This window comes from Anser cygnoides, chromosome 23, assembly GCF_040182565.1.
Source record: "Anser cygnoides isolate HZ-2024a breed goose chromosome 23, Taihu_goose_T2T_genome, whole genome shotgun sequence".
NCBI lineage: Eukaryota > Metazoa > Chordata > Aves > Anseriformes > Anatidae > Anser > Anser cygnoides.
The window spans coordinates 3,916,401-3,937,227 of NC_089895.1; the positions used below are offsets into that span (position 1 = coordinate 3,916,401).

A 20,827-nucleotide genomic window follows, 5' to 3' on the forward strand; every position below is an offset into this window, starting at 1 on the left:
CATTGGCAGCACTACCACAACCTTATTTTATCTGTCAGTCAAAAAACATTTTTGAAATCATCTAAAAGCGACTTAGAAATGCTGTGGAACATACCAAAGGGAAGAGGATAACGAAGGATAAGGAGAACCTCTCATCCTTCTCAAGAACAGCTGAGACAAATCTCTTTCCACAAAAGCATAAGCTTGCTCAGGACAGATTTTTAAAACAATACAAGAAACTAGTAATGAAATCCTAATAAAAGGAGCACACGTTATACCTGCTAATGCACTTGGTTGTACCTTTATTGTTTCACCTCGTTCACTAACAGTTCAGTGGTGCAAGGTTACCATACACAGTTAGATAATATCTGCATTGCACACCTAAGGCTATACAGCAAATGGATCAGAATTAGTACAAATACATGAACTATATTTACATTTTGTATACTCAAGCTCCAAACATCAGATATTTACAAAATAAAATATGAAAATGAAAATCTGAAATTAATGTACAGTGTTGCTGATGCACTCCTTCGCTGGGATGAAATCAGTTTGCAAAGACATTTGTTCAAGAAGGCCACTTATACAGTGTATACCTTGTATACCTTGTGTACAGAGAGGTTAAACAGGGAAATGGGAACTGCAAGAAGAAAAAGGATGTGTTTCAGTGCAACAGCATGTCTAATGTCCAAAGTCAAGAACGTTAATCAACTGCACGTGAAGTATGAACAAGCAGAGTGGAAAATTAAGAACTGATCCTGGGAAGTGCTGATCGTCCAAGACTCCCTCTGCTTCTACTCCTTGGATTCAGTGTGAGCAAGAGGTAGCTCAGTACTGCTCAGGATCAGGCCATAACTTGGCAACATTAAGAATTCAAGTTTTGACCTCCACACCCTCAGTTTTCTGAATACACGTCTGCTCCTGTTAATTTAAAAACTGTTCCAATTGACATTGGACACGACCATCTGGTTAGTGTTGGACTAGTTTAGATTTCAAATACTTAGAACGCATAAATGGCCTTCTGAACAAAAAAATCTCAGTCCTGTTCTTGAACACCTGATGTTTTTAAACAAGGAAGCACAAAATTAATACATTCCTGCTACATATAGTATAGTTCAGACCACATATTGGGGTTATTAACCTCAATGGAGAGATGCAACGCGCACGTTAGAGACCCATTTTGAAGTACATTCAGCAAACCGTTCCAGAGCAGCATTAGTATCCTTCCTTCGAGCAGCAGGTTAACAACTGCATGTTCAACAAAAACACCACCACAGTATAAACTAACACAAACTGAGGCTGTGTAAGTGTACCAGAAAGATGCAGAGGCAGTATTAGTTGATGGGAGAGTACCAATGGGTGTTGTTCCAAAGCTAATCCTTTCTTATCTAAGGTGCAATTAATTACAGATGTATAAATATACAATACATTACATAAAATTAAATCCCTGTAAATTAGATAACAAGCAGCAAAAGGTTAAGTCTTTGCTTTGAAATACCTTGCTAATCAGTAATAAGGACTATTACACACTGGCAAGAAAAAAAACATCTCAGTGGTTTGGAAATAATATTACCTTCCCTTCTGCATCCCACAACATAGGAATCTTCTTTTAAAAAGTACTTAAAGTGCATTTCTAAAATACAGTATAGAAGGTTTAGTTCAGTTTTAAAAACATCCAAGAAGCTCCATCAAACATCATAGGGTTTTCATTGGACCAAAAGATAATTTTCTTCTCCCATTCACTGATGAACATAAAAAAAAAACAACTGTGGCACAACTTCACTCTCAACTCTCTCTAAGAAATGCCTATCAAGTTTGCTACGAGTGTTTATGCTCAATGGGCTGGCAGGCCCACAGCACAATGCCTTGCCTCTAGTGGCTGGTCCTGAGAGCTGTCTGACTCCAGGACATCATAAGCATAACCAAGAGAGGGTTTTTTAATGTCAAGAGAAGGCAGCTTAGCATATTTTTCCCTTCTAAACAAACATTTTTAACTTGTCAGGCTAAATCAAAAAAGCTTTGAAGTGAATGGAAATCCACTTTTTTTTTTGGCTTTGCTCTCCTTTAGAAGAAAATTTGGATTTCAGTCATCAAGTTTTAAGTAGGGAAACCAATGTCTCAGTACATACTGAAAAACCGTGTGCCTTTACGTCAGACACAGTAATAGTAATGCCCACTTGAACTTCATGTGAAAATTGATTTTGTCATAGATTATGCAGCTTTAAGAGATACTGGTGTTTAAAAATAGCATCTTGTTCTTCTGATGACCTGTTATCCATACAGACATCAAGTCACCAGAAGCTGCTTGGAGTCTTTAGATATAAGACACTTATGTAACACAGCTGTAACATTTCCAGCTCTGTATAAAGTAAGCATCCATCTCTTCCTGTTTTCAAAGGAAGATCCCTTAATCGTGTTTCTATTTAATGCTTATTTCTCCATGGTTCCTTTTCTGGTTTATCCAAAGCAAAGACTTAGCAAACTAGCTTTCTTCTAGTAAAAAAAAAAAAAAAAAGATAAAAATTAAAATTTTTATCTCTCAGTGCGTCACATAATACCACCACTTAAACTGCTAGCCCTCCTCAGACTGGTTCCACTTTTATTATATACAGTGGTGGTGGTGGCAGCAACAACTCAGTGCTTAAAATTAACCTAATTCATTCTTAAAACATCTTGAGATCGGCTTAGCTCCAGCCTGGGGAGCCCACTCCCAGCTCTAGTGGTCTTACTTATCCACACACTGGAAGTGCAGAGCGCCCATTGCATAACAAAGAACTATCATCACTGTAATAAGAGTCACATACAATTAAACAAGACAAAAACAGAAGGAAAAAACAACTCTATTATGCTCCTGGGTCCCCAGGACATACACTCACTCTGGGTTCCAGTTCTGAAATAAATCTGAGGTCCATAGGAGACAAGATGAGCACATGATTTAGCTTGAGTACTATCTTGAAATACATAAGGATATGTCCTAGCAAGTGTCAGACTCCATCTCCCTGCTCCTTTTTCCAACCATCCTTTCAAGAGGTCCCATTATGCATTGCACTTTATCAAATGAAAAACTAATAAAGCTAAAAAAAAAAAAAAAAAAAGCGCTGAGCTGATGACAGTCCCACGTATACTTTTGGCCACAGAACTTCCAAGGCATGGCGAGACCTGGCGATGAGTGACCTGAATCAAAATGACCTTCCTGAGCTGGAGTCACAAAACTATTTTTTCTCCTAGATGTGCCTACTGTAATGGTGGAACAAAACCCTTTTATCTCTCCCCAAGAGACAGGAACCTCAGGACTGAATTCCCGCATGTTCCTCCAGGATCACAGCTAGCCCAATCAGTGCCCAAGGTAAGTCAAGAAAGTACAGCGTAGCAGTCTGAAACACAGTAAAAGAAAACAAAGAAAAGCCCCCAACCTCCCTGAAAACCTAAGAAAAATGAGCTCACTTCTCAGGAAGGAAACTCATTTTGCCTTCCTTTCTTGGGGCAAGGAGCAAAACTTTGCCCACAAGGAGAACTTCCATTGTAGGTCAAGAACTACCACCACGCAGCTGATCTCCAAGAAGCCAGATGTTACACCCCACTGACCAGGACCAGAATCTACTTGATCTGTCCTCCAGGAAGGATTATTTCTGAAATTAAAAGTAAGTGTTGGGGGGGGGGGGGGGGTTAGCTGATGAGAATTGCAGCAGGTAGATTAAGAGACATTCAACAGTTATTCCAAACGGAAGTGGAAGTGTCCTGCTGTTCCCTGAAGAATACTGCAAGTGCAAGGTCCAGAAAGCATTTTGTAGGCAGAGGGTACTTTGCCCCATGGACAGACAGGATGTCAGCTGAATATTACAGGTAGGGGATGCATGCATAAAGCAGGCATTTCAGAATAATGCCAAAGAACTGTCTTTCCTAGCAAACCAATTACAACTGGAAATCTCTTCCAGGAGAGGTGATGACTGCCGCTACAGTAACTCCAAAGTCAGAGCTAAAAGCAGAAAGGGGAGATATTGCCCTCCTGTGGTGATCTCCTGAAAACGCTCCAGGGAATGACCACACTGGTTCCTCACCTTCAACACACTTCACCTGTGTCAAATCTGAGGCTGAGCACCTAAAACTTTAGAGAACATATCTAATATTTCAGCGACGAGCCATTCATTATTCCTCCAGTTCTGTCTGCTCAGCTCACAGACAAGTACTGTTAATGTTTCAGGGGAAGAGTTAAAGCCAAGTACTGCTCACCTGCATCCCCACAGCAAAAGTTTAAAGGTAGATCACTGTAGCCAGCCCCTCTTGATTTGTTCCCTACCTTCTTCCAGTTTATGTCTTAGTCTGTTGGATCTGGGGAACTCAAAACCTTGCACCAAGTCCAAAATCCAGTCTGCCCAGATAGATTTATCCAACATCAGCTTTCAACAGAGTTTAAATCAGAGGCTGGATCCAGAAAGCCTGAGGAGCTATTGCAGTTCCTGGCCGGGTATTGTCTACATAGAAGGGATAATCTTGCCCTGGCATTAGCACTTTGCCCTGAGGGAACTGATGACTATTGCCAAGTCACAAATTGAATGAAAAACCTGCAGCGCTCCGGACAGACAACAATGGACAGTGGGACAGACACTAAAAGGTCAGTTGGAACGGGAAAACAATTGTTATAAGAATTTTTTTCTTTTTTAGAGCCGTGCATAATCACTTTTTTTCTTTTCCATTTTTTGTTTGGCCACATGCTACCAGTAGGATTCTCCACACGAGTGAAAAGAAACAAGGTAGTGTTAGAACATCTAGAAAATGTGATGGAGTTGGGAAGGTAGGGGATGTTAAGCCACAGGATTACATACAAGAGAAACTGTCAAGAATCACAAAGAGAAAATGAGAGGTAACACTTTATCTATCAGAAGGCGAGTTAGGGAGAACAGATGAGAACATTACATGGACTCAGTACTTCAGCTGGCCCGTGCGTCTTCGAGCCAGTTTTGACCTGCACAAGAAAGAAGTAAAAAAGCATTTGTTGAATTCTGGAAGTTTATTTTAATTCCCTCCCTAGACTTTCTCCACCTTTTTTTGCTACCCTTTCATATAGTCCTTGCTTACTCCACACATTTAGAAAGTAAAACATATCAAGGGCTATAATCTGAAAGACATCTCATTCTTCTGCTGTGCTCCTTTGGAAGGATGACTGGTTCTTTTAAGGACTGCACTGTTAAGAAACATTTGACACTGTACAGCAATAGCTTAGTTTCTAATTCTTTCTTTCTTTTTACTGAAATTAAAAGCTACAGTAGTGAGACCTCTCCAGCAAGCAGGGGATGTCAGTGACTTGTACTAAAAGAGAAGGCTTCTGGAGAAGGTCAAAAAAGGAAGGAAACAAGATTTTCTGCTTTAGTCCGCAATAAAGCGAATGAAAAAGCAGTCCAGAACCACCTGCATATAGGTATTAAGAAATTTTATAGATTTGTAAAATAGGAAATTTACAAGAAGCTTGAAAGACATTTTGTGGCTTCCAAACGTTTCATTGCATGATGCATACCACACATGTCCAAACTGTATACACATGTTAAGAGTGTCACAAGCCAAAGCAACAGCCACTGCATTTCTTGAAATACAGGACTTTTTAACTTTTTGTTCCCCACCCCCCTGGCTTCCCTTCAGGAAAACCATTTTGTCAAATTCTTCGTAACAAGATTAAATTCTGTGACAAACTATCTGCTTACTTTATGACTTTCTCACTATCTTTATGCTCCGCAGCCTGTCTGTTCAGGAACTGCCTCTTACCTTATCGTGCCAGCAAGAAGTGGGTTGAAGGCGTATAACCAGTCGTTCATGTCTTTGTCATTGATGGCCTGGAGCAGGACCCCACGATGCTTTGTGCACACACCAAAGGTGTTGGGTGTCTGGAATATCGAGGACAATTTAAAATAACTAAGTCTACAGGCACAGAAGTTGATGCATAATCCCTCCCTCAGGAAGAATGTGCAATGTCCAATCTCTAAGAAGAGATAAGGTCTTTCCATTAAGTTTCACTGATCATTTCCAGGATGTTACTAGTCAGACAAATGGAACATCACCTCCACAATACAGTTTTAATTCAAGCAAGAGTGTGGACTTTAAGGGCAGCTGAAATGGACAAGTAAAGTAAGTTTGATTCTTTGCAGAATGCTTGCATGTGGTTTTTTTAAAAAACAAAACAATAAACAAGGTCATTTTAGCAATACTTGCTCATTAAAAGCAAACACAATCCAGCACAGCAGTTAGTTTCAGTCTCCTGTAGAACTACACCCAAATCATAAGAAAGCCTGAACAAATTAGGAACACATTGAAGGCAGGGTCACCAGATGCCAGATAAATCTCCAAACAACCGCATGTCCCTCAGACCAGAGATGACACAGGATGTTATGGATGCACTACTAACTTTAATGCTCCTGCTCTGCAGATAAACAAACAATTGCTCTGAGACTCACCTTCACCATTGCCTGCTGATCCTCACTGTATTCCACCTGAGCTGTGGATAAGTTTATGATCCCTCTTTCCACGGGATCTTTGTCACTGTTGTAAATAAAAACATAGGGACGGCGGACCACCACAAAGTGCTTGGCCCAAGAGCTGGAGAGTGGTTCCTTGAAGTGGAGGTATCCTTTCTTTGAGACCACAGAGCTGGAAAAACAAAAACAAAAAGCCACAGATAAATATCAATACATTTTCCCCTAAAGAAGGCAGCTACTGAGTACTCCTATTAACTACAAAGCACTGTACAGAACTTGGTCCTTAATATGTTTTGTCCGCAACAACATCAGCAAGCTGAATTTTGTCTTCAATAACTATGTAAAAGTCTCACAGGAAAAAGGAACCACAGAGATCTCTACTTCAGTGATTTTTAGCCATGGTTTTGATAATAAAAACCAGTACTTATAAGTAACTAGAAATCTTGTTCATTAAGTAGATGCAGGGAATGAATGCTGCAGAGATCAAATATCAACACAACTCTCACCAGTCCAGCTTCCAGCCTACATCACTGACCACTGTGTAGTCCTGCTATCAACTGTTTAATTTACCTTCCTCAAATGGGGAAAGGAAACTAGAACTCTCAGAAACCCTTGTGACAGCACTGAAGAAGCCATGATGACACTACAGTAGAAACATACCCTGGTCTGATTTCCTCAATATCAGGAACAAGATTTAGGAATTCATTCTTTCCAGCTCTGGCAAGATAGGAACTTTCTACTGCAGGAATTATCTGGAACTGTTCCATCTCATGACAGGGACTCGAGGCACGAGAATTTGCTTCTGGAGTCCTTTAAAAAAATGGAGAGAGAAAAATAAATCAGAACAAAAGAACTGAATGTGGCACTTTAATTTAAAGTGCACCTACGATCTAGACTTTTATAAGTTTCATCCTCCAGTACAAGTTTTTTTGTATAATATTGCAAGCCATTTGTAAAATATTGAATATCATTTCCCTCAAAATCTTTGAATAAAACTTGAGGCTCCGTTGTAAGGAGATAAATACTAACTGCTAGTAAGTTTTTTCCCACTACTTCTCTCATTTCTCTTGCCAAATACAGTCACAACACAGAAACATTTCTTACTACGGTTTGATGTATACTTAGTACTCCTCTCAGGGATGTTAAACAGGGAAAGTACAAGTTATATCTTTCACTAAGTAGTTATTCCTAATTTCATCAAAAATATCTTCTACAGATACAGCTGAGAAAAATAAATGACGAGATCATTTGCTAAACTGTTATTCTGGGTTGTTGTTTGTAGGTCTTTTAAACAAACACCTGAAAAAGACAACTTAGGGACTCTTGATTGCTAAAGAAGTGCTGGTCCCTAGAACAACACACACAGATTGTTCAGTTTTTTATCCCTTGTGCTGAAAGAAAAGTACAAAACAAGGGGAAAAATCATTGTGTGGAGTGACTGGAAAAGATAAGGAGAAAAATCATTGTGTGGAGTGACTGGAAAAGATAAGGAGAAGGTCTATATAAAGAAAACTACAGAAAATAAAGAAAAAGAAGGGGAAAAATTCAGAAAACATAGCAAAGATAGCCTTAAGCGCACTATATGCACTAAGGATTATTTTTTCTATTCATATCCTAAACTTACTTCTGATCAATTGAATTGCATCTTGAATCCACCAGCGAAGGACAGGTAGATGAAGGTGTGAGGGTAGCACTGCTGAAGCTTGACACTGATGGGTCCCGCCCAATCGGAGAAATATCAGACAACTACAAGGACAAATACACAGAAAAATATTAGAGTTTTTTTTTGGTATTCAGTCCTGGCTAGAATGTGTCAATTCTGCATGCAGAAGGCTTGGATAACAGAAAAGTATTTCTATCAGTCATTTCCCTACTCAGTTTTACAATTTTTGCCTATCTATCTATGGGTGAAAATACAATGGCACTTCTGTGCATGCAGCTTGTTATTAATGTCCTACACTCCTGATTATTCACACCTTGATTTCCTCAACAGAATATTAGATTATCTGGTTTGCCATGTAGTATTACCCGTGTCTACTGTCAATATTTTTAAGACCTGAATTATCTTTTTGCATAGGGAAAATGAATAACCTCCAGTCTGCTGTTAAACTAGAAGCTACACCACCACTGTCCAAGTTCATACCATTTCTAATTCCTTCAATAGTCTTTGGAACCCAATGCTGAATAGCCAAATGCTTCCAACAGACTGAAATTAAAGATAATTAATACAAAGTGTTTTGTCTCTTCATAGTATCAACAGTTTCCATAAACTACAAATATACTGCTATTGTACTACAAATACGATGTATTGTATCAGATGAATTCTTTACCTTACAATCACTGATGCTGTTGTACACCTGGTTAAATTCCCGATTGAAAGTGTGAGTAAGAAGCTGAAGACACTGAGAGGAAAAGAAGAAACAAAGAAAAGGATTTTACTTGAAGATTTTTAGGGAAATTAGAACACAAGGCAATTAGCCAAACATACTTGGCAGCTCATGAAAGAACATGCAAATTCTAAACTGCTGTGAAAAAAAAAAAAACAGAAGAGGGGAATAACCACTTCCCTTGATTAAATTTTAAAGTTTCATTTACAGAACAACTAAGGAAGAGGGATGAGATGCAGCCATAACCGCGCAGACATGGTCACCTGCACTGTCTGGTAAGAATGGCTGATTTTTGCTGTAGAGCATATTAAACTGAAACTCATGCAACACTGGATATTCACCACCTTACATGACAAGCTCATCATTAATCCATAATCAATTCATAACTCAATTTAGACCCCCACTGCTTTTCTTATATTCTACCTTGGTGGCCAGCTCTTTCTCCCGATCCACCAGGCTCTCAATATCTGTGGAGTCATAGCCACTGCTCTCACTGGGCGTCACAGCACTCTCAAATGTTGTGGTGGAAATCTGGGAGGAAATGCTAGTGGAGGTGCTCAGAGTTCCACTGCTCAGACTGGGAGACAACGAGTCACTCAGAGACTTGGGGATGCTGTCACCAAGCTTTTCACGAAGCAGAAGGAAGTGCCGTGTTTTTTCCACCTAGTAAGGAAAGAAAGCAATATCATTTGCTCCAGGGTGTTCCCTAGTTGACAAGCACTTCATTCATAGGCATTCTCGTAAGATTCATACAAGTAAACACTTGGTCCCAAGAAAAAAAGTCTCCAAAAAAGTCTCCTATAGCACTAGAAGTTAAATCTACTTTTGTTGAACACAGCGAGATTTCAAGCTGAAGATTTTACTCAGCAGCTAGCCACATTCTATCCTCTCTGTTGGAGAACCTATTTAAATCTCAGCTCCCATTTGGGAACTCGTTCAGCTCAGAAAGTCAGACAGTAGCCACACTAAACGCAACCTCAAGTGTACAGTTGTCTTTTTGCTTTCACTTCCTGTAGCTACTTACCTCATGCAGCAGTTCCAGTTTCTCCAATTCCCACTGATGCTCTAGAATGAGACTGTCACCGCGGGGCCTCCAACCTGCCAGGTTCTCTTCTCCACGCACATATGCCACAGATGTATCTAGGACTTTCCTCCTCCTTCTCTGCATTCCTGAGCAGACAAAAAAAACATCATACATGTTAAAATAAGCCAGGAGGGAACCACCAAGAAACACTTATCAATTAGCAATCTGCAAAGAATCAACACTTCGCTGTTTGGCTGGAAATATACAAAGCAATAAATTCTTTAACAGCAATCACACATCCTAAAGAGGTTTCATTTAGTTCAGCTTTGTTTCATTTGCGTATTTTCTATTCACTGCCACAGAACACAAATTCCTGTTCAGTCTAATTCAGTATAAGAGCTTTGATTCCTAGGTACTAGAGGAAAATACACTGATTCAATTTGAACTACATTCCTTCCAAGTTATCAAGCTAGCCTCAAATAACAGCAATATTTAAAATGTGGTCTTCAAAAGACCACACAAAAATTATATCATTGCAAAACCAAGTCCCAGCTGTCTTAGTTACAGTGAGCAATGTATTATGCTCCGGAAGTCTATGACCCAAGAACATGCTAAGTTTCATATTACTGGGAATGTCAGGAAAATGCAAAGTTTTCTGCGAATCCTTGGTTCATCAATGATAAGCACAGACACAGGTCAAAAGTAAAAGCCTGTGTAAGTTTTTATTTTTAAATGGAGTAGCAATGTTTCATTGCTCCTACGAAATGCAGAAACTGCTCCCCATCAAAAAAAAAAGAAGTATTTACTCCATCCTATGAAATTTTCTGCAATATCTCAGTTTACAGCATCTTTAATGCACGCACACCTGGTTACTGCTTACCTGGACTTCCTGTGTCTGACATTTTGCATAAACTTAGTTCATAGATCCCAGTTACTCGATTACTGCTCACAAAAAGCCAGAGGGAAAAAAAAAAGGAAAAAAATTATCTTCAGAGATAAAGTACATTAGCTTTAGTTTTGTAGCCCCCCAATTAGAAGTACAGTTATTAGCGAGAACTATCTGAATTCTAATCTTGGCTTAAAATAGCCACACACTGCAAGATCTCTAAAAACGGCATTTCCCTCACTAAAAATGGCATTTCCCTCAAGGTGTTTTTTTCTCCATTAAAAGCTGCTGCTGCAGCAGCAGCTTTCAGCTTGGCATCAGGGTCAACTACATGCAGGCTCGACAAATGGGATCTCTAGTCCTAGCTGTTCAGAGAGAAGGCCAAAAAAGGGGTCATTAAAGAGATAAACCGTGAGTTTCACTGACATGCAAGCAAGACAAAAATGTTCAAAACCAGACTGGAGATCTATAACTAGGTCATTTCAAAGAAGAAAAAGAAAACCAAGCTATGTTCTCCCCATACCCTCCCCAAGACATCAAACGTTGGATACCAAAACTGCCAACTGAACTTACGAGTCTGGAGATTTGGAGTAGCCACTGCCAAAAAGATTGCGCAGCGATCGTGGCGGGGAGATCTTGGCATCTCGTGAGTAAAAGACCATGCAAACATCCTTTGTTATAACAGCAGGTTGAATGCAATGATCAAGCTAAGAGAAGAAACAGTAAAGAATGACTGCCTGAAGATATTTATGCCAAGTTAATTACCTTCCTTCTTTTAGCAGGACAGCTTTTTGAAATCTGTTCTTGTTTGGGTCTTCGGTGGGCTTTTTGGTATGTGTTTGTGAAAGATTGTTAAAGATTGTTAAATGCCTCTTCTGCGTAAAATAATGACACCCCCCAGAACAACGGTGTATTGCACACAAAGCCAAGAGCTAAGCCAGTGTCTGCAACACTGGTAGGACTTATATCATAACAGTCACCAATTTCAAAAAGATTTTCAGATAGATAAAATGAGGCACAGAAAGGTAAGGAGATCCATTTTTTTTCACTTCAAATTTGTTGTGAGGCAGTAATGCCTTGACTTAAAGGTATTAATTGAGAATAAGTTTTTCCACCCTGTTCTCAGAAAATTAATAGTCTTTCACTGCCTTCAGGATTCGAAAATCCCTTAGTCCAGCAGGTGTCCATCTCAGGTACACACAGTCTGCTGTCTCCAGTAGTTCTGTCTGAGTCACAAGCAGAAAAAACAACACAGGATTCTAACCTCCAGGTAAGCAGAAAGGGTCATATATATCTTCTCTCCATACGGCGTCACTCGATTGAGGAGAAGGGAATTATGCAAGGAGCTATCCCAAACTGCTTCAAACCGATAGAAAGTCCTGGAAAAAAAGCACAGCAAAAACTCAACAGCTGGTTCCTCTGCAAGCCTCTCATCGGTCAGTGCAAAGCACATCTTCCTTGACATCACCCAGTATGATTGTTACTGACCACAGTGGCTCACATAACTAATTAGAGAGTTATCTCTTCTTTCCCAAGATTGATTACTTCTACTACAAATAGTTTGGCATAAGAAACCATTGCCTGTTTTTAAAAAAAAAAGACTTACATGAAAGAGAAAAGAAGGAACACAGGAGAACAAAAGCTATCATAACATCACAGGGAAATCAGCACTAATAGACAGTGTTTCTAAAACAAACAGAGCTTCTCTCTAATGCTTTAGGTACAATTCAGCCCAGATGAACCTTCTTTTTATTATTATATTTATTTTAAAAAACAACTCATTCTACATCATATTCTAGGACTGGCATTTAGCAACAGAAGAGATCCCTTTAATAGCTATTCATATAAAAACAATAGCTTCTGACAGCAATCAGAATAGGTACGGGTAAGTCCTATATTCAAGTAATAAAGATTTCTTTCTACTTCCCTACTAGCTTCAAGTGAAAACTTGCAGACCTAACACAAGCTTTTGTATGAAATTTCTTCAGTTTGGTAGATGGAAAGAAAGGAACTAAAGCCTCCCCCCGTTCTACCTCAGCGATCAAGAATGTCCATCTGTTCAAATAAAAAGTGAGAGGGAGCATCACACAAAGCACATCTAAGCCATCATGTCTATAGTCAGAATTATACTATTTCCTCTCTGGCAGGCACTTAGGGAAACAAGTTCTCTCCTTTCTCACAAGTAGAGACTTGATTTCACGTATGTTCCTTTGGAAGAGAGTCCGATACCCTTGTCATTCTGGGATACAGCATGCTTTTCAGGTGTTTACAGTAGTAAAGGAGGCACTAATTCTTCATCACCTCCGTATGATTTCCCTTCCAAACTCCCTTGCCATTCAGGTTTTCCATCCCATTTTGAATATAAATGAAACAGTACTCAAAGTAAGGAAGTGTTTCATGTATATTTAAAAACAAAACAAAACAAGTTACATATCTAAGGAGCTTCTGTGCTAATACTCAAGGGCAGCTCAGTACAATAGAAAATGAAACCAAAGACATATGACAAAAAGCAGTGCGGGGTTGGAACAACCTAAAAGCACACACATCAGAAATGAGTTCTGATCTCAAAGAGTTCCCAAAATCCTGTTTTCCTAACACTGGTTACACTGCTTCAAGCTAATAAATACACTGAGACACCATGAACTGTGCAGTCTAGTAACATAATTTGAGAATATTACTAAATACCGCTTGCAGTATGTGTTTTAGTGTTTGAAGTAGTATCTAAATGCCTTGCTTCTACTAAAAATGCTCCAGAGAAACACATTCCAAAGGCTAAGTAATAGGAAACTTGAAAAGCCCTATAATGCAATAATCCCCACTTGAGTTAGATTAGGCAAACAACACAGGTTGCCTTCTAACCCTTTGCAAATCTGTGTGTAGTGCTCATGATTTTAGCTTTCATCACAGTTTAATTCTGAAAGCAATTTTTAAAAACCTTTTAGCAGGCTCCAGATATATATTCTGGGCAGAAGAAAAGCCTGGTTCTCCAGAAATGGCAAAGCCAGGGTACTCAGCCCCTGAGCCAGCTCTGCACTTTGGGCTGAACACAGCTTCTCATGGAGAGAACACGTGCGTAAACGTTCGACAGTGAGAACAAAAGGCTCCTCTAAGCAAAATGGTGCTTTTTGGATCAACACCAAGTTGAAGGCAAACACAGCTTTGAGATGGTTACTCTACTAGAGTTTGTCTAGCCAGAAAGTTAAATATACACAGGCCTGCCCGTCCAAACCAGAACTTGCTAGAATAGTTAGAGAGGGAGACAAAAAAGCAGCAGTGAACAAACCTCTTTCAGTATAGCAAATAATGCAAGGAGGAAAATGGAGTACCGAACAAAGGACAGAAAACAGGAGAAACAGGTTAAGGGCACACATTTACAGTTAGAACTGATTTTTAATGGTTTTTAGTGTTAGGAAAAAGTGGTTAACTGAAAGCACTGAAAACTTAAGTCTTCTCTTTTTCAAACAGGCAGAACAGAGAAAGCAGAGAGCAAATTGTCCCAGGCTGTGCAGCCAGCATGCTTGGCTGTGATCCACAGGAAAACCTGGAAGATGAAAGAGGAATCCAGTCTGAGCAGCTACTAAACGCCTTGCTTCCCTGCCAACTGGTAAACTGTGTAGCAGCAACCACACGGTTAAACTTCCGATGCAAATCCAGCCCAAGAATGGAGGCTGAATGCCAGTCACATGGCAGCCACAGCTTTTTGTTCAGCGCAATTGCAAGCTGGAATTTCAAGTAACTTAATCATTCAGTCCTTGCCTTGGTACTTCCAGCATGGCAAACGTTACAGTCAGAGACTGTAAGAAATTCCAAATCTAGTTCTGATACAGAACAAAGGAAGAAAATAGCAAGGACTATGAATAGGAACTACACTCAGATGGCACATTCTGAGGATCAGAAAGACTGAATGAGGGAAGCTATCTGTTGTATGTGAAGGAAAATTTATTCGCACGTGTTCCCCGCTGAATTTTACCTGACAAGGCAGGAGATTTACTACTTCTAGAAGAGCTAAGAGGCGTGCTAACAAAATTCAGTAAAAGCTATAAGGGAAATGGCAGCAATAGAAGCAGGACATAAAGCATTCTGTTTTCAAGAACCTTTATGTGCAGAGGAAGCAAACAGAAAATACCTAGGCATATCCTTATCAAGAAAGAGCCTGTAAAAACACAGAAAGAGCTTCAGTTAGTGCAGCCAAAAGCAGAACAAAGAAGCAACAGCTGAGAGGAACAGAACAAACAGACAAAGAAAAACACCACCACAGCCACAAAACAAGTCTGCAGACAATAGGCAAACATCAGACATCCCTGATCAGAGCTTCAGTCCCACTCCACTGCCCTGCCACGCACCCATCCCTCTACTTAAACTTTGGCATTTTGGTAATAAGACTGTCAACGGCTTCACTTCGCTCACCCTCATCCTTCGTGCAAGCAGCCCTCCCAGTAGAAAGCTACAGAGCTGCAGGAATTTATTGAAGTTGCTGGCATACAGAAGGTATAGGACTTCCCAACTACCTAACGGCATCAGACTGGAAACCAGCAACAGTCCCCTTAAGTTCCAGTGCTACTGAACCATTAGTTCAAAAACACTAGAAATAAAATATCCACATTGTGTGGGAGGCAAGGAATAGCTGCTGAAAATACCATCACCATGTGTGTTCACAGACACTAGGTGGCAGGAAGACATTCAGTTAGTAGGAGCAGCATCCTGAATCCTCCTCTAATACTGCAGTGATATTTTGAAGCCCAAGCCTCTAAAAGAGAAGGAAGTTAGAAGCCATTTCAGTGCCGAGAATGACACCGCCTCCAGAATTCAGCAGTTGCAGACCCAGAACAACCCTGTTCCCCTCTGGGAACACACAGAGTTCAATTTCAGAGATACTCCTGCTTTGCACCAGCTGAACAGAGCCACGAAGTGGTCAAGTGACTTGGCTGATGTCAAGAGCAGGGGGAGGCTCTGCTGGCAATGCAGAACTCTGCCTCGCTGCCCTTTGTTGCAGACACTGAAGCAAAACAATGCAGTCTGACTGATCTTCACAGCAATGCACCCTAATGAGGAGATAGCTGCAGCCAAAAACCTCTCAGAGAGGGGCCCTGCTGTTGCCCCAGCGATTGCAGTTACACGGAGCAGACACCTCCTTATCAGAACTAGTGTCAATTTGTGATATATCTAAATAAATCCACAAATTATGACATTTAATTCACAAAGTGTGCTCTTGCTTAAACTGTCACATGCTTGTTACAGGAATAATACAGGTATGTATACATCCATAAATATATCCCCCTGATATGGCCCTTCTACTTCAATGCTTTATTCTAGAAACAAACCTTGATGTCAGTTTAAAATTTCTGGCTTCAATTCTCAGTCTCCCTCAAACCATTCCTTTCCTTCTTCCCTTTATAGTCCTTACAAATGGAAAGCCATCCAAATGCATCATAAAAAAAAAATCTTCCATGCAGTTCAATGGACTTCAGCTTTATCAAGAAACTATGGTACCCCTCATTCTCTGTATGCCCATCTCCACAGAATTCTACATTTGATTATTAGCAACACTGCTAGCTTTCCAAACACCCTGCCAACACCTTGCTCTGCTTAAAAGAGTAGCCATTTTATTCACTTACCTACTGGAGCTGTGAGATGACTTCAGGTATTTTGCAGAGATAATATTCAAAGACAGAATAGCATCCACAGCAGCTTCATCTACCTCTGCTTTGTTTCTTATACGTCCTAATAGGGGTAGGAGGAGGGAAATCAATAAAATTTTTAAATATGGAATTTATTTTCCAAATATCTTTTCAGACTACATGATTAAACAAGCAGCTTTAAGTGGAAATGGCAAAACTTAAGTTTTTCCTCTAGATAATTTTCAAAATCTAACTCCTCCCACATCCAATACTCATGAAGACAGCAGAATAAGACCTAAAGAGACATTTTTATTCTTCATAAAGCAACTCACAAAGCAGAATACACTCACCAACAACCAGCTCTCGTACATCTTTCCAGTGCAACTCGTTGCCCTTCTCATGGATAATGGTGACTGTGATTCTACGCTGGATTCCCTGGTAGAGTTCAAAACCAAAAATTCATACTGGGGAAGTAGTTCCACCCCCCACACACTGTCATCATCTATTTTGCACTTATACAATAAACACGGAGCAAATAAGCCATTTAAATTATCCTGTAACTGTGAACAAAAACCTTTGTGTGTCTGGGCCCTAAAATTAACTGAACAGAGGAACGGTATGTTCTCATATGTAACAAATTACACTTCTTGCCTCTACTCCACAAAGACAAAGGCTTTTCACCTAAAATAGCCCTGAAATCATTGGCACGATACATACAGTCCCTGGGGGTATAGCAGACTCAACTACAAAAACATTAAGCAGATATTCAGATAATGTATGCTTAAGCACTTCTAAGTATATACAACAAAATAAAAAGTATATATAGCAAAAGAATTATATGTACTGAAGAAATGTAAGAAAAGTTACTACAAACCAGCAACTATTCATGCAGATATACTCCCTCTTTTTCACATACATCTATATGTATAGTCAAAATACAAAAAAAACCTCTGCAACAGCTAGGAAGGAGGTAGAGTAGTAGAGCAGAAATAAACACCTCATCTGAACAAGAAAAAATCCCCAGGTGTTGGTCTCAATAGTTTCCACTCTTCCAAGCAAAGATGTCAATTACCCAGAAAGAAAGTGCTTCATGCATAACTGCTTCAAAAGAAGCTGAAAGATGTTTGCCTGTATTGTGGATTTACATTAGTAATGGTATTACAGAGGACAGAATTACTCTGGTTTGGACTGGAAGTAACTGATGAGGACACTGGTAAATCCAGAAGTAACACCTGCTCCTTTTTTTGTTGGCCGTGGTTTGTTTGTTTTATTAAGGAAATAATTGGAATATGACCATTATTTCCAAGGTGCAAGAGTTGTTCCTATCCTCGTAAGAAAAAGAGGAAATGCTTGTCACAAGCAAAGTCCCTGAAAAGGAACTGGGAATTTGAGAGTAGAGAAAAAACATAAACAGTATTTAAGCAGGATTATCTTTAGAATATAGCTAAAGACAAATTATTATTAAGGATTATTACAGTAGCATTTTTGATTAACTACAAAGATTTAAAATGCACGGAGACAGTCATTGTACAGAACCATCTTATAGCCAGCCACATGTAGTGAGAAAGAACCAAGTTGAAATAACGAAGTTGAGTCCTCATGCTCTTTCAGTGATCCTGGTACAGAAATTTGAGAATGTGGGGGGCACAAATTTGGTCTCAAGGGTTCCTGCTTTTCAAAAGGCTTTCATCTTTCCTGATTGAGACAAACTGATAAGCAGAGGAAACAGCAATATACTAGGGGCCAAACATATTCTCCACGTAGCTCAAAGCTAACAGACTAAATACAGACTGAAAGATGACTGACCCTACAGCTATCATTAGACAGCTGTGTGGGAAAGGACAAGACATGAGATGCAAAATCCCATCATTAACACTCTAATCCCCACAGAGATGAATCTTGCTGTTCTACAGCCTTCATTAGTACCTGGTGAAGCAGGAATGTCCCCTGACAAGGCAGGCCTCCAGTGTGGTCCACAATAGCAGGAATATACCTGTGTGAGAGACAGAAATCAGCAGGCAGGAAAGATACACTAGCAAAGCAACATTACTCTATTGTGCTGCCAAAGTTTACCTCTCCATATAATATCTAAAGAAATAAGGGTGTTTCTACTAGCTCTGACCACAGTATCAAGTTAAATATAGAAGTCTCACATACCAATCTCAGAATCGTCTAGGTTGGAAAAGACCTTCAAGATCAAGTCCAACCATCAACTTGCCCTGCTGAGTCCCATGTCCATGTGCCTCAAATATCTCCAGGGATGAGGACTCCGCCACTTCCCTGGGCAGCCCATTCCAGTGCTTAACCACCCACCTTCTCTGTATGAAGCAATTCTCCACAATGTCCAACCTAAACTTCTCTGGTGCAATTTGAGACTGTTTCCTCTCACGCAATCTTCTGGAAAACTCTGTGGAACTCACTTCTCAACACAATCCCTAAAGAACTTTCAGGGGAAAACCTTCTACATAGCCGAGGTGAGTAAAACATGGGTCTGCTAAAAAATTTCTACAGCATAGACTCTAGTGACACAAAGAATTTAAACTCATGGCCTAAACACTGAATATATGTTCCCTACACCTGTTCAGCTGGTGTGCAGGGGCTTCCAGAATGGAGACAGAACTTCAAATGTTAAAGAATGGCATTCTGTCTCTTCAGTCCTTTCCAAAGGGGATGATAAATGCCAGCAGAATTTATATCCCCTAATTACAAACTAGTAAGAGAGCAGGCTGACATAAGCCAGGCTACCTTCAGATGATTGCTGAACATCAACCTTGTCTGAACGGAACAAAGGGTAACTGATCCCATAAACCACTGTACTTAAAACACGATCATCTTAAAACGATGAATATTGGACTTACTCCCCTGTTGGCTCCAATTCGCTGATCTCAAACCAGACAAGGAGGTCATACTTGCTCACACTCTGGCCCAAGCTGGGTTTGCTCATAGTATTTAGCTTTGTAGCTGGCACTTAAAGAAAGAAAAAAGAATGGTTTATCAAGACTGAACGAAGATACCCTAGGGCTCACAGAAACGTGTCATTTCATTGATTCCATGTATTCTATGTACATGTGCAGATCACATCTTGTCCCCTGAAAATAACGTTGCTCACAGCACTATTCCTTAAAAGTATTGGCATCAAATAAGGTTGTTTAAACAAGAAAACAAATGTAGTGGAAAAAAAGAATTTGCAAAAATAAGAAAAAAAATCTCTAGATCCACACAGTCTCCTCAGATATCCACCAGCTACTTTATGGTTTAGCAGTTTGAGATTTGAATTGCTTAAATTAGTTCACCTGTAACATTTTTTTCACCCAGAACATACATTTTCCCTTCCCCACATAAGAAAATACATTAAGAACTTCAGAATTTGGTCTACACTTTTTTGCGCTGCAAAATGCCAGTCTCCTTTACCAGTTTAGGTAAGAAAATGTGCACAGAAAGAGGCTGAGTAAGACTTATTCCAGATCTGTAATCCTGTCAAAGTATGTTTCTGGGCTCCTTATGTTTTGGTATTAGTGATTTCTACTGGCCAGATCCCCTCAAATTCCTTTCATACTAATGTAGGCATAATTCACTTGGAAAAATTTCTACTAATAGGATAACTGAAATTCTAGAAATAACCTGATATTCCTTCATGCATACCTACATCACACCTCTTGCCATTACAAGATTTCTCCTCCTTCTTCACTCATTTCATTTTTGTAAATGGGAATATTTTAAGAGCTTGGTTCCTGTGTACTCTGACATATTTTTGTACATCTGCAATTGATTCTCCGTTTTTTTCTCCTCTCACATCCTGCCTGCATTGCTGTTATTGAGCCAAATGATTATTCTCCCTTCTAGCCTCTCAAGCCCCATTCCTCCCTTGCTCAGGTTTTCTTTAGGTTCTGCTACCTTCATGCCTTTGTACATCCCTTAATGGGAAATTAAGTCATGGTGGAAACTGCACTGGAAGAACTTCACAGTCCCCAATTAAGAGAAGATCCATACAGATGCGTTTGCATAGTCACTTTTTAAAAATAAAATGTGAATTCTATTTCTTTTCAGGGTAAAAGAAAAGCCACCTCAGAGGAACAGACTTTACAAGAATTAATCATGTACAGCTCTCCAGCTCCATCATGCTAGGTAGCAAGCCCATCATGCTAGGTAGCAAGCTCTCATCATTTGCTCTTCCCATTGATCACTCTGGGTAATCACTCTCTTATACCCATCGTAATACCAAAACAACGCTTGCAGCTGCACATGAACTCATGACAGCTGAACTGAGTATTGTTGAGAATAGGAAAAATCAAAACACGTCACTCAAGTTAAGTTTACTGCTACATGGAGAAACTCAAAAGCACCAGAAGAGGAAAAAATAAAACAGAAAGACATTTAATTAAACTTGCAAGCTGGTTCTGGATGTTCTCATAGACTTGCTCTGGCAAGACCAGTGTGGGTTTGTTTGTTTTCCTTTTTTCCCCTCTAAA

The 20,827-nt window shown here is 39.7% G+C and overlaps 1 protein-coding gene across 11 annotated transcripts in view; it reads right to left on the reverse strand.

Moving 5' to 3' along the window:
- Positions 1–264: 264 nt before the first annotated feature.
- The window catches only part of KIF1B (kinesin family member 1B), a 96,669-nt gene continuing 76,106 nt past the window's right edge, over positions 265–20,827 (reverse strand). For all 11 annotated transcript variants that reach the window (XM_048067733.2, XM_048067729.2, XM_048067725.2 and 8 more), the window contains 15 exons: positions 19,217–19,325; positions 18,285–18,351; positions 16,709–16,793; positions 16,356–16,461; positions 12,005–12,119; positions 11,314–11,447; positions 10,735–10,796; positions 9,855–10,000; positions 9,254–9,493; positions 8,774–8,845; positions 8,068–8,189; positions 7,104–7,253; positions 6,423–6,615; positions 5,737–5,855; positions 265–4,942 (listed from right to left, as the gene is read on the reverse strand). In XM_048067733.2, the coding sequence (XP_047923690.1) occupies positions 4,900–4,942; positions 5,737–5,855; positions 6,423–6,615; positions 7,104–7,253; positions 8,068–8,189; positions 8,774–8,845; positions 9,254–9,493; positions 9,855–10,000; positions 10,735–10,796; positions 11,314–11,447; positions 12,005–12,119; positions 16,356–16,461; positions 16,709–16,793; positions 18,285–18,351; positions 19,217–19,325 (1,763 nt within the window). In that variant the 3' untranslated portion in view covers positions 265–4,899. The remainder of the gene's footprint in view (positions 4,943–5,736; positions 5,856–6,422; positions 6,616–7,103; positions 7,254–8,067; positions 8,190–8,773; positions 8,846–9,253; positions 9,494–9,854; positions 10,001–10,734; positions 10,797–11,313; positions 11,448–12,004; positions 12,120–16,355; positions 16,462–16,708; positions 16,794–18,284; positions 18,352–19,216; positions 19,326–20,827) is intronic.